The following is a 16,222-nucleotide window of genomic DNA, read 5'->3' as shown; positions in this document are numbered from 1 at the left end:
GTGGTCTTCTGGACAGCATGTGGGTAGTTTTAAGCCACTCGGCGGCGGCTGAAAAATCCCAGCTTGGTGGCACCGGTCGGGGATTGAACTCGCGTCCTCCTGAACGCGGGGCCGTCTTGCTATCCATTCAGCCACCGCTTTCTCTCTCTCTCTCTCTCTCTCTCTCTCTCTCTCTCTCTCTCTCTCTCTCTCTCTCTCTCTCTCTCTCTCTCTCTCTCTCTCTCTCTCTCTCTCTCTCTCTCTCTCTCTCTCTCTCTCTCTCTCTCTCTCTCTCTCTCTCTCTCTCTCTCTCTCTCTCATCACACACACACACATATGGGGGAGGTAAAGAGGGGTTATGGAGAAAGAAATAAACAGGAGAAGGAAAAGGAGAAAATAGGAAAAAAGAAAAAGAAAAAGGAAGTGACAGCTGGCAAGGAAAGGAGGAAATACTTGAATGTTGGCTATAAAGAAGGAATATTTTACCACCTTCATCTTTTCTCCTCCACCTCCTCCACCTCCTCCACCTCCTCCACCTCCTCTCTCTCTCTCTCTCTCTCTCTCTCTCTCTCTCTCTCTCTCTCTCTCTCTCTCTCTCTCTCTCTCTCTCTCTCTCTCTCTCTCTCTCTCTCTCTCTCTCTCTCTCTCTCTCTCTCTTTATCTCTCTCTTTCTGTCCCATCTTTACCACATTTTCATATTTTCCTCTATATTGTTATCTTTTTCCCTTTCCTTCGTCCTTTTTTTCTTCCTCCTCTTCGGCCTTGCATACATACACTCGACTTCCTTCTTCCCTTCCTTTTTCTTCTTCTTCTTTATTATTATTTTTATTACTCTGTTCTCCTTCCTCTGTCCTCTTTTTTTTTCGTCGTTGACTTTATTCTGGTCACTTTTATTTTTTGCACGGTTCTTTTCTTTTATTTTAATTTACATAACAGTTCTAACTTTCGGTGTTTGAGCTCAATATTTCTTCAGAGTTTTCTTTTTTTCTATATATCTTCCATTTTCATTTTCCATTTTTTCTTTTCTTTATCTACAATTTTTTTTCTATATATCTCTTTCTATTTATCACTGTCTATCTGTTTATCTATCTATCTATTTCCCTATCTCCCCTAATATGCTGAATCTACTCATTACCACTTCATAAATTTCCTCATCTCCCTCCTTCTCCCCTTCTCCCTCTCCCCAAATCTCCAGTCTCTTAAATTCACACCTGACACATTAATTAATTTGCTCCCCCTTTTCTCTCTCTCTCTCTCTCTCTCTCTCTCTCTCTCTCTCTCTCTCTCTCTCTCTCTCTCTCTCTCTCTCTCTCTCTCTCTCTCTCTCTCTCTCTCTCTCTCTCTCTCTCCTAATCTCCCTTATTCCTTATTTAGGTATGTAAGTCATTCACATCCACCTTAAATACCTTAATTACTTCTTTTATGCCTCGCCCTCCCCACTTCTGTCCTCGCAAATCTCATTAATGTACTTATGATAATGTTTCAATATTACACTTTCCACATTTTTCCCTTCCTTTCTCTTTATTTGCTCTCCTTCTTTCTCCTTATATAGCTCTATCTATCCATCTATCTATCTGTATTCATTCGTCTATCTCACATATGGATTTTCGCTCAATATTTTTTGCGCGTATCTCTCAGTTTCGTTGTATTTGTCCTCTTCTTACTCCCTTCTTTTGCATCATCTAGTGTGTCTTGTTTGGGAGTCTGTTTTGATTATTGTTTATTCAGACTGCTATTTAATAATGTATTCTCCTCGTTCTCATCCCTCTGCTCCTTCTCCTCCTCCTCCTCCTGTTTCTTCCCCTCCTCCGCTTTAAAGTTACGATTTTTTACTTTATCATCCTCTTCACCTCCCAACGCCCCTCCATTCCTTTTTCTCCTCTCCTGCCCCTCACTTTCTTCCCGTAAATCCTCCACAAATACTCTTTCCGCCTATTATCACTAAGCCCTTCTGCTCTTGTCTCTTTCCACACTGAAATTTCACCCATATAATCCACCACCATCCCATATGATCCTCCACTAACACCCTCTTATCACTAACCATGCCTGCGCATCTCTCCTCCAACAGGTCTTCAAGTGGCACAAGTCTTCGCCACCGATCTGGACGACCCCAAGAGCAAGAACTCCGAAGTGAGATACTCCATCGGCAAGAACGTGGTGGACGAAGGGACCGGCAGCGCACTCTTCACCGTGGAAGCAGAGACCGGCGTGCTCACTACCGCCCTCTGTTGTCTGGATAGGGAGCGAGCCCCGAAGTACCGTCTTCAAGTTGTGGCTGCCGACGGGGGAGGCTTGAAGGGTGAGTAGTGATGGGGTGAAGTGGGAAAGGGAGGAAGAGAGGTGTGGGACGAGGGTAAAAGGGGAAATGTGTGGAAGCAGAGGAGGAAAAGAGTAATAGCAGCAATAAGAGGGACACAGGAGTAAAAAGAAAATGGGAAAGGAGAGTTTGGGTATGTGGAGAGAGGGAGAGGGAGAATATATGTGTGAAGAAGTGGAGGATTGTAAGGAGAGCATGAAGAAGTCTGAATGAGAAGAGGAAAAATGGAGAAAAGAAAAGAGTGAGAGAAAAAGGAAGTCCAGGTTGGTTGAGACTAAGGGAAGGGAAATATACGTGGGAAGCAGCGGAAAATGGGAAAAGCAATAGAAAAAGGTGACGGTAAGTGTTAGGAGGAAGGACGGGTATACATAAGGAGAGTAAAAAGGAGGAAAAGGCAGAAGGAAATTTAAGTAAGAAACGGAAATCGAAACGGAAGGAAAGGAAAGTTAAGTAAGAAGCACGAAGGGAGATGTTGGAAGGAAAGGAGAAAGAAATGGATGTAAAAGGAAAATCATTGGTTGAGTGTGGTAACAAGATTTCGCGGAGGAATGGAGAAAAAGAAAGGAAAAGTGTAAAACAAAAACCGGCTAAGAAAAGTTTGGTGAGAGAGAGAGAGAGCGAGAGAGAGAGAAGGAGAGTATCTTGAATAATTAATGAGGTTGATGTATGATCTCTGCCGAGTGATCTCTCTCTCTCTCTCTCTCTCTCTCTCTCTCTCTCTCTCTCTCTCTCTCTCTCTCTCTCTCTCTCTCTCTCTCTCTCTCTCTCTCTCACACACACACACACACACACACACACACACACACACACACACACACACACACACACACACACAAGCACACAAACACACACTTCTATGACTCCCCTGTGAGTTTGTAATCTAATTTATTCATTTAAATGTGTATAAAAGGATGAATTGCTTGACTCGGGAGGAAGGTGGGAAAACAGCTGAATGAAACACACACACACACACACACACACACACACACACACACACACACACACACACACACACACACACACATATACACACACACACACACACACACACACACACACACACACACACACATATATATATTAAGCTATTTTTTACCTATCAGTTAATATAAACCTTTTTCTATCAGTTTCTCTATCTACCTCCTTTTATTTTTTTCTGTTTTTCATTTGTTTGCGTTTTCGGTAATTCCTTTGTTAATACACTTATTTGAAAACGAGTAAATCATTCTCTGCTCCTATTATCATACGGTTTTTTTTTTTTTATTAAGCTGATAGTGTAGCTTTTCTATCCTCGTTTCTCCTCTAGTTACTTGTTTTTCTTCTTTGTTCGTCCCCTCCTACCATTCTCTCCTTTTTTCCCTTAGGCGAGTCTAACCCTTCAATCCACTTCATTTCTATTTTTCATTTGTATTCCCTACCGTCTCCTACCTTCCTCTCCCTTCCTTTTCCCATCCCTCCCTCTTCTCCTTTCCTGTCCATTCTCCTCACTTCGTTTCTCTTCCCTATTCTTCTCTCCTTTGTCTTCCCTTCATTTCCCTTCCTTTCAAATCGCTTCACTTCACTTCATTTCACTTCATTCACTTCTATTTCCTTTCCTTTCCTTCCCTTCCTATCCCTTCCTTTATCTTCCCTATTCTTCCCTTCCCTTCCCTTCCCTTTCCTTTCATTTCCATTCCTTCCCTTCCCTTCCCTTCCCTTTCCCTTGCATCCATTCCTTCCCTTCCCTTCCCTTCCCTTACCTTACCTTCCCTTCCCTTTCCTTCCATTTCTATTCCTTCCCTTCCCTTCCATTCCCTTACCCTTGCATCCCTTCCTTCACTTCACTTCCCTTTCCTTGCTCTTTCATAGCTTCCTTCACTCCCCTTCCCTTCCCTTCCCTTTCCTTCTCTTCCCTCTCTTCCCCTCCCTTCCTTTCCCTTCCCTTCCTGCTGTTCTTACCCTGGCGAAGAGGAACAGGTCTGTGGTTAGCTAATCCCCTCTTCTCCATTTTCCTTCGTCCTCATCCCCTTCTACCTCCCTTCTTTCCCTCCCTAAGTCCTTCCTCATCTAAAGAATGACAATGGGAGCTTTTACCTCCTCTGATGGCTTCTTCTTCTCCTCCTCCTTCTTCTTCTCCTTCTCTATCTCCACTCCTCCTCCTCCTCCTTTTGCTCGTTCGTTTTATAATCATGTCTAAACTACTGTTCCTCGTTTTTGCTTTCCTGTTTTTTTTTTATTTCCTCATTCTCCTCCTCTTTCTTTCTCCTCCTCCTCCTCCTCCTCCTCCTCCTCTTCCTCACCACCATCCCCAATACCGCCGTTCCTTCTCCACCTCATCTTCGCTCTCTTCTTTTCCTTATCCTCCTCATGGTGTTTCGGAAATCCCCCTCCTCCTTCTCCTCCTCCTCCTCCTCCTCCTCCTCCTCCTCCTCCTCCTCCTCCTCTTCCTCCTCCTCCTCCTCCTCCTCCTCCTCCTCCTGCTCCTCCTTCTTCTCCTCCTCCTCCTCCTCCTCCTCAACTTAGTGTGCGACAGCATGGTCAGGGAGTTTTACGGCCGTAATTCATCGACACGGAAGCGTTTCTGTATAACTGGAGCCGGATTGGATGATATTAAATCAGCTGTCGATGCTGTTTCAGTAAACGCGAAGGAAGACACAGTGTGTCTGATCCATGCGGAAACTAACGACGTTTAATCAACTCGATCGCAGGACCTGCTGTCAAAATACTGTCAAGCTATTCGGAAATACAAGACAAAGTCCCCTCACATCATCGTCTCTGGGATTCTACCAAGAGTCAATACGTTCGCCGGGTTTAACAGCAAAGTGTACAGCGTCAGCACTACCCTAAAGCAGTTATGTAACGATGAAGGCGTAGCGTTCACAAACGCCCGACATCACTTCAATGAGCGCCCAGAAATGTTTCGCGATGATGGCCTCCACCTGAACGAGGTTGGTTCGGCGCGGCTTGGAAGGCTCCTGAACGAGGCAGCTGAAAGCTTTTCGAAAAGCTATTCAAAAAACTGCAGGCGAGGGCGGGGCAAAGGTAGCCCTTGATCTACTAACCCGTGGCGTCTGTGCGGCTTACAAGAAACTGTGTAACCAACGACGCCTCCGACAAGCGAACCGATACAATTCGTCGCGGCCAAAACAGGAGTCACATTTCTGTTTTGTACACAAATGCACGTAGTTTATTACCCAAAAAGGACGAAATTAGGGCGTATATTGCAACAGAGAAACCAGATGTGCTAGCCATCACAGAGACTTGGGCCAACTCTGCACATCTAATATCCGAACCGTCATTCCCTGGGTACGAAAGCTTCCACAAAAACAGAATGCTCAAAAAAGGAGGAGTAATTTGCTACATAAAAAGTACGCTCCCTGCCACAAAAGTAGACAAACAGGACGCAGAGAAATACGATTCCGTCTATGTGGAAATAACCACAATTAATAAGAAACTAACACTTGCAACCGTATACAGGCCCCCAAAACAACAAACAGCCGACGACACTGCCCTGTACGAAAAGCTTCACTCTGTAATACAAAGCAGAGAAGCAATAATAATTTGGGACTTTAATTGCTCCAACATTGACTGGGGACTGTTGATTAGAGATCAAGAGGGTAACAGGCTTATAGAAATGATGGAGGATTCGTTCCTCACTCAAGTTGTAACTCAACCGACAAAAGAAAAATCTGCTGGATCTGGTATTAGTAAGTGACCCCGACCTCATTTGCGACTGTGAAATTGGTGAGAAACTTAATGGTTGCGATCACCACTTAACCCGTTTTAATGTCAACATAAGTCACAGACTCGTAGATAATCCGTCAGTGATATCAGATTACAAAAAAAAAGCAAATTTCAACTTAGCCCGTGAGCTGCTTCCCCCTGTGACCTGGGACCAACTGAACCTCACCGACAATACAATCGACAACGCGTGGAACGTCTTCAAAGATAAGATCCTGGAGGTAGAGAAGGCTACAGTGCCTATGAAATCCAGGCGAGTAAATGGTGCCGTAGATCCACCATGGATGACCAGAGAAATAAAAAGGGCAGTAAACTTTAAAAAAAAAAAAGGAATTATAACCTAATGAAAGAGAATGACACGGCCGAAACCCGTACACAGTACCACAACAGCCTCAGAGCTTGTCGCACCTTTATTCGGAGTAGTATATGCAACTATGAAAAACAAATAGCGCGCAAAATCAAGACCAACTCCAAAAAGTTCTTCACATACATCAGATCGAAAAAGAAAAGAAAATCCAATATTGGCCCCCTGACAGACCAGACCGGATCTGTAACCCAGGACAGTAAACAGATGGCCAGAATCCTCATCAGTAAATTCGCATCCGTATTCACAGTCGAGGACATCGAAACCATTCCCGAGGGCCCTGACCTGCTGAGGGGTATCACGCCCCCGGAGACTGACTCAATATGCGACCAAGAAGTGAAAAAGTACTTGGCCAAACTCGACACGAACAAGTCAATGGGACCCGACAACTTGTCCCCGCGGTTGTTAAAAGACCTTAAACAGCAAATGCTTCAGCCACTCACTAACATATTTAACCGGTCAGTACAACTGAACAAGGTCCCAAAAGACTGGGAGATGGCGAACGTAACACCAATTTTAAAAAAAGGAGACAAAAGCTTTGCATTAAACTACAAGCCCATAAGTTTGCCATCAGTGGCAGGCAAAATACTCGAGAAGATTATTAGAGACAAACTTGTCAGGTTTCTAGAAGAAAATATTGTAATCTCCGAAACCCAGCATGACTTCAGACACAAGCGCTCCTGCTTAACGAATCTAATAGACTTCTTCCAAGATATATATAAGAGCTGGGGTGCCCACATCCCCAGTGATGTCATATACCTGGACTTTCAGAAAGCCTTCGACAAGGTACCACACGAGCGACTCCTTAAGAAACTGCACTCGGCGGGCATTGGAGCCAATTTGATCGCGTGGATAAGAGATTGGCTCACCGACAGAAAACAACGAGTGCTACTCAACGGACAGACTTCCGGGTGGCTTCCTGTCACTAGTGGAGTGCCTCAAGGGTCAGTGCTGGGACCCATTCTCTTTATCATATATATCATAATATAACTAGCACCACTATAAAAAAAAGTGCCTGCGCCACGACGGGCTTGGGCCGACCATCCGGTCCATGAAGAAAGCCTACCGGTGCAATAGGCAGGGATGTAAAAAAAAAAAAAAAAAGAATCAGGACTGAAATCCATAATATCGAAATTTGCTGATGACACCAAGGTGGGTGGAAAGGCCCTTACAATGACCGGCTGCGAAATCATTCAGAAAGACCTCAATCACATTATCGAATGGTCGGAAAAATGGCAAATGTTTTTTAATGTTGACAAATGCAAAGTCATGCACATTCGGTCCAGAAATAGTAACCACACATACATCATGAATGGGAAACCTCTGCAGTCGATGCAGGAGGCAAAGGATCTTGGAGTCACTATCAGCAGTGACCTGAAACATGCGAATCACTGTTAAAAAGGATATAACAAAGCCAACACTATATATATACATATATATATATATATATATATATATATATATATATATATATATATATATATATATATATATATATACATATATATATATATATATATATATATGCTCGGGTTCAAAGCGAGGAAATTCGAGTGTAAAACGCCAGACGTGATGCTATCCTTGTATAATTCCATGTTAAGACCGCACCTCGAGTATGCAGTACAGTTTTGGTCTCCTAATTACAGAAAGGACATTGATTTACTGGAGAGGATTCAACGACGCGCCACGAAGATGATTCCAACCTTAAGGGCTCAACCGTACGAGGAATGGCTCAAGCGACTCGATCTCTTTACATTGGAGAAAAGACGCCTACGAGGGGATATGATTCGAGTCTTAAAGTACCTGGAAAAGTTCAATAACGTCGATTTCTCCAAATTCTTTGAACTGCAAACCAAATCAAGAACTAGAAATAACGGTTTACCTATTCAGTCGAGTCGATGTAACACAGACATTGGAAGGAGGAGGCAGCCAATAGGCTTTCTGCTGCCTGCATTTCCATGTTTCCATGTTTCCTCCTCCACCTCTTCCTCTCCCTATTCAGCTCTGTAAGTATCTCCTCCTCCTCTGTTTACTTCGTCCTTCATCTTTTCCTCCTCCTTCAATTCTTTCTCGACCCTCTCCACCCACCTCCTCCTCCTCCTCCTCCTCTTCCAACTGATTACCCCAATACATCAGTGTCCACAAGTAAACAGACTAAATAAACTTACGCTCTTTGCAGGAATTGGAGTTTTCTCGCTTTATTCTCTTTTTTAGTAAGGCAATTCACAGTAAAAGGGAAAAAAATCAGGTATATCATTTTTTTTCCGTATTCGACTCATAAGGGTTCGTGAATTAATGTTTTTTTTTATCATTGTTCCTTCACTTCAATTCACTTCACTTCCTTTCACTTCACTTCATTGATTTCTCTTTCCTTCCCTTCCCTTTCATTCTCTTTCGCTCCCTTCCATTCCCTTCTCTTCTCTTCCCTTCGTTTCCCTTCCCTCCCGTTCCCTCTTTCATTTTCCTCCCTTCCCTTCCCTTCCATTCCCTTCCTTTCTCTCCCCTTTCCTCTACTGATGGTTATAGGTTGGTGTAGATTTTATTATTTCTTGAACGCATATAATCTTATTTTCTATAGCAGTGTGATATTAATAAACATCATTTAGTGCAGAATTGACTCCTACTGGTACGATGATTTACCCCTTTATCTGATATTTCCGAGATTTTTTTTTTTTCTACAGGTCGTCGGCATTAATTAAAATCGCTTCTGTCTCTCTTTCGTAGCTCATTAAATATTTGATGAATTTTTTTTTAATCGAAATGTTTGTCTGCTCCGTTATATGATTTTTTGTCCTCAAAGACTTGTGATAAATTCCTTCTTTGATGTCAAATTCACGTTCCTGCAATTTTTTTTTTACACACACACACACACACACACACACACACACACACACACACACACACACACACACACACACACACACACACACACACACAGAAATCAACCCTCCTTAATTACACCACATTGCCATAATCATAATGTGAGCCACGCCGAGATTGAAGTGCAAAATAAAATAAAGAAATAAAACTAAAATTCTTGAGATCGAACTCTACCAAATGGAGAAACAAACGATTTTTCACCACGTCGTCCATTTCGGGAAGCAGCTTGTGGCGAGAAAGGAGGAGGAGGAGGAGGAGGAGGAGGAGGAGGAGATAAGTGATGCGAGGCCATACATTCTGCGATATAAGTGAAGCATAATGGGAAGACAGGTAACGTGGCTTGATTCCGTATTCCAGTGAGCATAATCCACAGGTGTTTTTTGCGGGGGGTTTATTTGTGTGTGTGTGTGTGTGTGTGTGTGTGTGTGTGTGTGTGTGTGTGTGTGTGTGTGTGTGTGTGCATTGCCGAGCGTTCAGTGTTTCCTCCTCCGCTTCTTCTTCCTCTTCCTCATCCTGCTCCTCGTCCTTTTCCGATCCTTCATTCTTTTTTTCCTCATCTTCCTCTTCCTCGTTGTCCGTTTCCTCCTTTTGTTTCTCTCTTTGTCGGTCCTGTATTTCTCGTCCTCCTCGTCCTCCTTCTCTCCTAATTCTTCATTATTTTCTTCTTCATCATCATCTTTCCTCCTTATCCGTCTCCTCACCTTCTGTTTCTTTCCTCTTTGATATTTTTTCTCTCGTCTCCTCCTCCTCCTCCTCCTCCTCCTAAGTACCCTGAACCCTTTTACCTTTACTGATCTCATTGTTTCCTCTTTCCCCTCTCCCCTAAGCCCTCTTACCCTCTTGCGTCATCTCGCCGCTCTTTCTGCTGCCTCTCCCCTTATTCTCCTGCTGCTTCTTACTCCTCTCTCTCTCTCCCCAAGGCCCTTTCACCTCCCTACTCTCACCGCTATCTCTGCTCTAACTTTGACTCTCTTCTCCTGTCTTTTCTCGTTTTCTCTTCACACTAACTTCCCCTGCCTCCTCCTCCTCCTCCTCCTCTTTCTCCCTTCACAACTCTTCTCTTTAATGTTCAGACACTTAGTTACCCTGTTTAGATTCTCAGGTTTCCTCATCTTCTCTCCTCTTTTATTCCTTTCTTTCTTTTTCTCATTATTCCCTCCTCCCTTGTCTTGTTTTACTTTCTTCCTCTTTATCTTCCTTCTTTTCTCATTATTTCGTTCTCCCTTTTCTTGTCTCCATTCCTTTTTTTTTCTTGCTTCTTCATTATTTCCTTATTGTAGATCGAACTTCTTTTATTCTTTCCTTCCTCCTAAACTTTCCCTGTCTTTCCTATCTCCTCTTCTCTCCGTCCCTCTCCTCTTCCCCTTTTCCTTTTCCTTTTCCTTCTTTTCTTATTATTTGTACATTCCCTGTCCTTATTTTCCATTCTTCCTCTTTCTTTTCCTTCTTTGCACATTATTCTTTTTTCGTCATCATCCTCATTCTCCCCACTTCGGGCTTCTTGCATTTTTCACTTCTCTCCCTCCTTTCCCCTCTTCCTTATCTTCCCTGTCTTCCTTATTTTTGTATTACTCCCTCCTCCTCCCTCTCACCCTTATCTCCTGCCTGGTCTTCCTGTACAGTTTAAGAGTATACGGACCTTCGCCACTCCATTACGATCATTATCTTGCCCTTCTTCCTCGCATTTCTCCATCCTTTCATTTAATTTCTAACCCTTTAACGTGCTTGCCTCAACTACATATATATATATACCCTTTTCGTGAACAGCTGACCAATCTATGCTGCCATTTGGTCTTCTCTTCTAAATAATGATTCTATATTCATCTTCTATACTCATCTGCTGACCTATCTTCCTCCCTCCTTTTATTTAATTTCTAACCCTTTAACGTGCTACTAAACTCTATCCGTGAGCAGCTGACCAACCTATGCTGCCACTTTTCTTTTCTTCCATATTTTGATTCCATGTTCATCTTCTGTACTCATCTGTCGCCCCAGCTTCCTCTTCTTATTCTCTTCCTATTCCTTTTCTTTCAATTCCTTTCCTATTTCTATTCCTTTCTGTTCTCTTCCTATTTCAAGTTCCGCACCTCATCCTTTCCTCATCCTCAGTTTGTTTTGTTCGCTGCGCCGATGCATTGCTGGGAGAACTTGAGATATGACGCAACTTTGGCACCCAGGTCCTAAACACACTGTACGTTTTTTTATATATTTTCACATCACACATTTCATAATCGAGCCTCCAATATTTTTGTTTTCAGCTTGAACTTGACAGCATATTAAAGGGCGTCTCCCATTTATCAGGCTGTGCTTCCATCATCTCTTTATTCTGTATAACGATGCCACATTCATCTCCTCTACCCATCTGCCGTCTCAGCCTTCTAATCTTGTAACCCCATTTTAAGTTAAGCTCCCTCATCCCTCCCTCATTTCCTACCTCATCCCCCCTTATCCTTACCTCATTCCTACCTCATCCCTTCCTCTACCCTACCCATCTGCCGCCCCACCCTCCTATTCTTTTAACCCTATTTTAAGTTTAGCACCTCATTCTTTTCTTATACTTCCTCATCTCTACCTCACCCTTCCCTTATTCCTCCCTCTTTCCTCCTTCTTCCCTCCCTCTTAACTCCCTCATTCCTTCCCCCTCCCTATCTCTTCACGCTGCCTCCTTTTTGCCGTCAAACTTTCCCATTTTCTAACACGCAAATATCCCCCCCCCAACCCTTTCTTTAAACTCCCAAGATGAAAGCCTCTCCCAACACCTTGTCAGTATCACACCTATCGCCGTTACCTGTCTAATTATGCCTTTTCCCTCTTCTTTAACTCCTTTCCTCTCTGGGTTTTTTTATTTATTGATCACTTATTTTTCCCTCTTTTTAATACCACACGGCCATTAGTTTTCTATATCACCAGCCTTGGACATCTTTTATCATAGCTCTTTTTTCCCTGCCTGTCTCGTTATCCTTCTTCCCTTATCTCATTTTTCACCCGCTACATTCACGCCTTCTCACTTCTCGTCTCCCCCGCCTGGGTCTTAAGTTTCCCTATCCGTCCCCAGATTTCTTTCCCAAACTTCCCTATTTTTTTCACATAAATCCCAAACTCTCTCTCTCTCTCTCTCCCTCTTTCATTGTCTCTTCTCTTTTCTACCACCCTCTTTTCTTTCGTTTCCCATCCTTATCTTTCCTTTCCTCTCTTCTTTCCTCTCTTTTCCTCTCCTCTCCTTTCCTCTCCTGTTTTGTCCCATCTCATCCTTTCCTCTCCTCTCCTCTAAAATTCTATCCAATACTGTTTTTTCCTCTCCTTTCCTCACCCATCCTATCCTCCCCTTTCCTTTCCCATTCTCTCCTCTCCAATTCTATCCAATCCTGTTCTTTCCTCTCCTTTCCTTCCCCATCCTATCCTCCCCTTTCCTTTCCCATCCTCTCCTCTCCTCTCCTCTCCTCGTCTTTCCATCCTTCCCTGCCAGCATCCGTCTTAGCATCATCCGCTCACCCATCTCCTCCTCCACCTTTCACCCTCTGCAATATCCCCGTGATGGTCCCGCAAGAAAAATAGCCACAAAAAACAGCAACTCTCAACGCCAACATCAACAATAGCACCAGCAAAATCAACACAAACAGTAGAAGCATCAGCATAATATCTCACACAGCCATTAACACATTTACGGGAGAGTCTTCAGTGTTTTAGTCGGCTTGTCGAAACTGAAGAGGCAAAAGGTAATAATAATAATAAGAAGAAGAAGGAATAGAAATGGAAGTTGAAAAAGTGAAGAAGAAAAGGAAGATTGATTGATTGATTGATTGGTTGATTGCGTGGGCTATATTTTCGTGGCACCGTAATTATATCAGTCATATAACGCCTGAAAAAGAAGAAGTAGAAGAAGAAGAAGAAGAAAAAGAAGAAGAAGTAGTAGTAGAAGAAGAAGAAAAAAAAGAAGAAGAAGACGAATAAGAGGAGTAGGAAGATGTAGAAGAAGAGGAAAAGGAAAAAGGAAAAGAAGGGGAAGAAGAAAAGAAAATGTAGAAAAGAAAGAAGAAGAAGAAGAGGAAGAAGAATGAAAGGAAAAAGAAAAAGAGCAGCAACAAATGGCCAAGCAAAGTATGCCGCCATAAAATAAACGTTTACATTAAAAATCGAAGTTCTTGAAAAATGTTTGGCCAAATGGAGGATTCGTACATTCAATCACCACCACCGTTACCATCTTGAGGGATATTTTTATTTATTTTCTCTTTCATTTTGATCTACTGAATACCGGAAAAGAATGTGATTTATTTATTTTTTATATTTGATTTGTATTTAATTGTATTTAAGAGAGTATTTTTTATTAAAGTGCAATGGGTGTATGCAAGAGAAGAGTAGGAGCATAAATTTCAGTGTGTGTGTGTGTGTGTGTGTGTGTGTGTGTGTGTGTGTGTGTGAATAAATGGAAACAGAGTGCCAACAAAAAGTTTCCGGGCGTGTGTTGTAAACAAGTTTATATATTCGGTGCTGTGCCCGGAGAACCACCACCAAACACACACACACACACACACACACACACACACACACACCATAATCATCACCCCATCACCCAATAGCCTTCCTTACACGCTCTCCTTTACATCCCAATTTCATCTCAAGCAACCACATATCTCCCTTAACCTCCTCACTCACCACCCCCTCGCCCCCACCCCCAGGGACAGGCACGGTGCTGGTGGAGGTGACGGACATGAACGACAACCGGCCGCGTCTGGAGCAACACGTGTGGGAGGCGGACGTGAACGAAACGACGAAGGGGGAGGAGCTGGCGGCCCTCTCGCTCCTCCGCCTCTCCCTCCTCGACCAGGACACCAACAACCAGTTCCTCTACCGGGTGAGAGAGAGAGAGAGAGAGAGAGAGAGAGAGAGAGAGAGAGAGAGAAGAAATATGAGAATGCAGAAAGGTGGAGAAGCAGCAAGGGTCATAATCATGTTAAGAATACAATGGGAATCAAGAAAACCTTAATAGAAGTTCAGCCAAGAGGAAGGAAAATAAAGGAGAGGCTAATTAGGAGGTGAAAGCGGTAGGAAGGAAAGAAAGGAAGGAGGAAGGAGAAAGGAAGGAAGGTGTGAGAACTATGACAACAAGGAAAAGAACATAGATGAGGTATAGAATGGAGAGATTGACGAAGCGAATAAAGAAACGAAGGACGGGCGGAGGAAGGGAGAAAAATGGAGATATCAGAGAAAGGAGACGGAGGGAAAAAGTGAGGGGCCGGATTAGGGAAGGCGAGGTGGGAGGCAGAGAGAGAGGAAAAAGGGAGGAGCAGGAAGGTGATAGGAAAAGAGTGGAATGCAGGAGACGCCTGGGAAATGAGGGAGAGAGTGTGGGAGAAAGTGAAGGGAATATTGAAGGTGAAGGGTGAAGGAGTGAGTCTGGGAGAAAGTGAAGGGTGAGGGAGAGAGTTGAGAGAAAGTGAAGGGGATATTGAAGGTGAAGGGTGAGGGAGAGAGTCTGGAAGAAAGTGAAAGGGATATTGAAGGTGAAGGGTGAGGGAGAGACAGATAGACAGACAGATAGGAAAGGTGGGAGAGACAGATAGGTAGACAGACAGACAGACAGATAGGAAGGGTGAGAGAGACAAACATACAGACAGACAAACAGATAGACACAGATAGACTCAACTCTGGACAGACGGACAGTTAGACACACACACGGGGAGGCGGTGGCTGAGTGGTTAGCGTGCCGGCGCCTAGACGCGAGTTCGAGTACCATCCGCCGCCCCAGCTTGGAATTTTAAGTCTCCGCTGAGTGGCCTAAGACTACCCACATACTATCCAGAAGACCACTTATCAATCCGAACTCTAGATTCTCTCTCTAAACTCTAAAGAGAGGACCATAGATGAACTCCAGGGGGCAGCATGAGCTAAGCAAGATGGCGCCACTATAAACACTTGCCTGCGCCATTGGTAGGAGTAGGTAGGAAGACATCTACCGAACGGGCGTGAGCTAATCCCGGTGAGGATATATGGGAAGCGAGGAGGGTGCTGAAGCCCTTCAAAGACCCTTCCCATGTCCTCACTAACCGTTTCCCTTTTGTCTCATCAACACCAGAGAGCAGTTCAGCATGCTCTCAAAAGACAGTTCCTCTCTCTTTCTACACCACATTACATTCACACAACATACACACCTTTTCCCAAAATTCAAAATTCAAAATGGCTATCGAAAACACCGCCTGAACTCTTCGCTCAAACTTTCTGTAAGAACTCCACCCTGGACGATTCTGGGCATATTCCTCCTACTCATCCCCCCTCTGACTCCTATATGCCTGTTATTAAGATTCTTCCAAATGATGTTTTCTATGCCCTCTCTGGCCTCAACTCTCAGAAGGCTTATGGACCTGATGGAGTGCCTCCTATTGTCCTTAAAAACTGTGCTTCTGTGCTGACACCCTGCCTGGTCAAACTCTTTCGTCTCTGCCTATCAACATCTATCTTTCCTTCCTGCTGGAAGTATGCCTTTGTACAGCCTGTGCCTAAGAAGGGTGACCGTTCCAATCCCTCAAACTACCGCCCTATAGATTTACTTTCCTGTCTATCTAAAGCTTTTGAATCAATCCTTAACCGGAAGATTCAAAAGCGCCTTTCCACTTCTAACCTTCTATCTGATCGCCAGTATGGATTCCGCAAGGGGCGTTTTACTGGAGATCTTCTTGCTCTCTTAACTGACTCTTGGTCATCCTCTCTTAGCCGTTTCGGTGAAACTTTCTCTGTTGCGCTTGACATATCGAAAGCCTTTGATAGAGTCTGGCACCAGTCTTTGCTTTCTAAACTGCCCTCTTTCGGATTCTATCCCTCTCTCTGTTCCTTTATCTCCAGTTTCCTTTCCGGCCGTTCTATCTCTGCGGTGGTAGACGGTCACTGCTCTTCCCCTAAACCTATCAACACTGGCGTTCCACAGGGCTCTGGTCTATCACCCACTCTCTTGTTATTCATCAATGATC

The 16,222-nt window shown here is 43.8% G+C and overlaps 1 protein-coding gene across 1 annotated transcript in view; it reads left to right on the top strand.

The window, feature by feature from the left end:
• The window catches only part of LOC126998314 (putative neural-cadherin 2), a 154,397-nt gene that overhangs the window by 58,545 nt on the left and 79,630 nt on the right, over positions 1 to 16,222 (top strand). Inside the window, exons 7-8 of the mRNA XM_050859800.1 lie at positions 2,048 to 2,278; positions 13,937 to 14,112. Of these exons, the coding sequence (XP_050715757.1) occupies positions 2,048 to 2,278; positions 13,937 to 14,112 (407 nt within the window). The remainder of the gene's footprint in view (positions 1 to 2,047; positions 2,279 to 13,936; positions 14,113 to 16,222) is intronic.

The sequence above is a fragment of the Eriocheir sinensis genome, chromosome 14, assembly GCF_024679095.1.
Source record: "Eriocheir sinensis breed Jianghai 21 chromosome 14, ASM2467909v1, whole genome shotgun sequence".
In the NCBI taxonomy this organism is placed as follows: domain Eukaryota; kingdom Metazoa; phylum Arthropoda; class Malacostraca; order Decapoda; family Varunidae; genus Eriocheir; species Eriocheir sinensis.
Note: the sequence above shows the minus strand (reverse complement) of the source record. Positions and strands in the feature narration are given on the sequence as shown.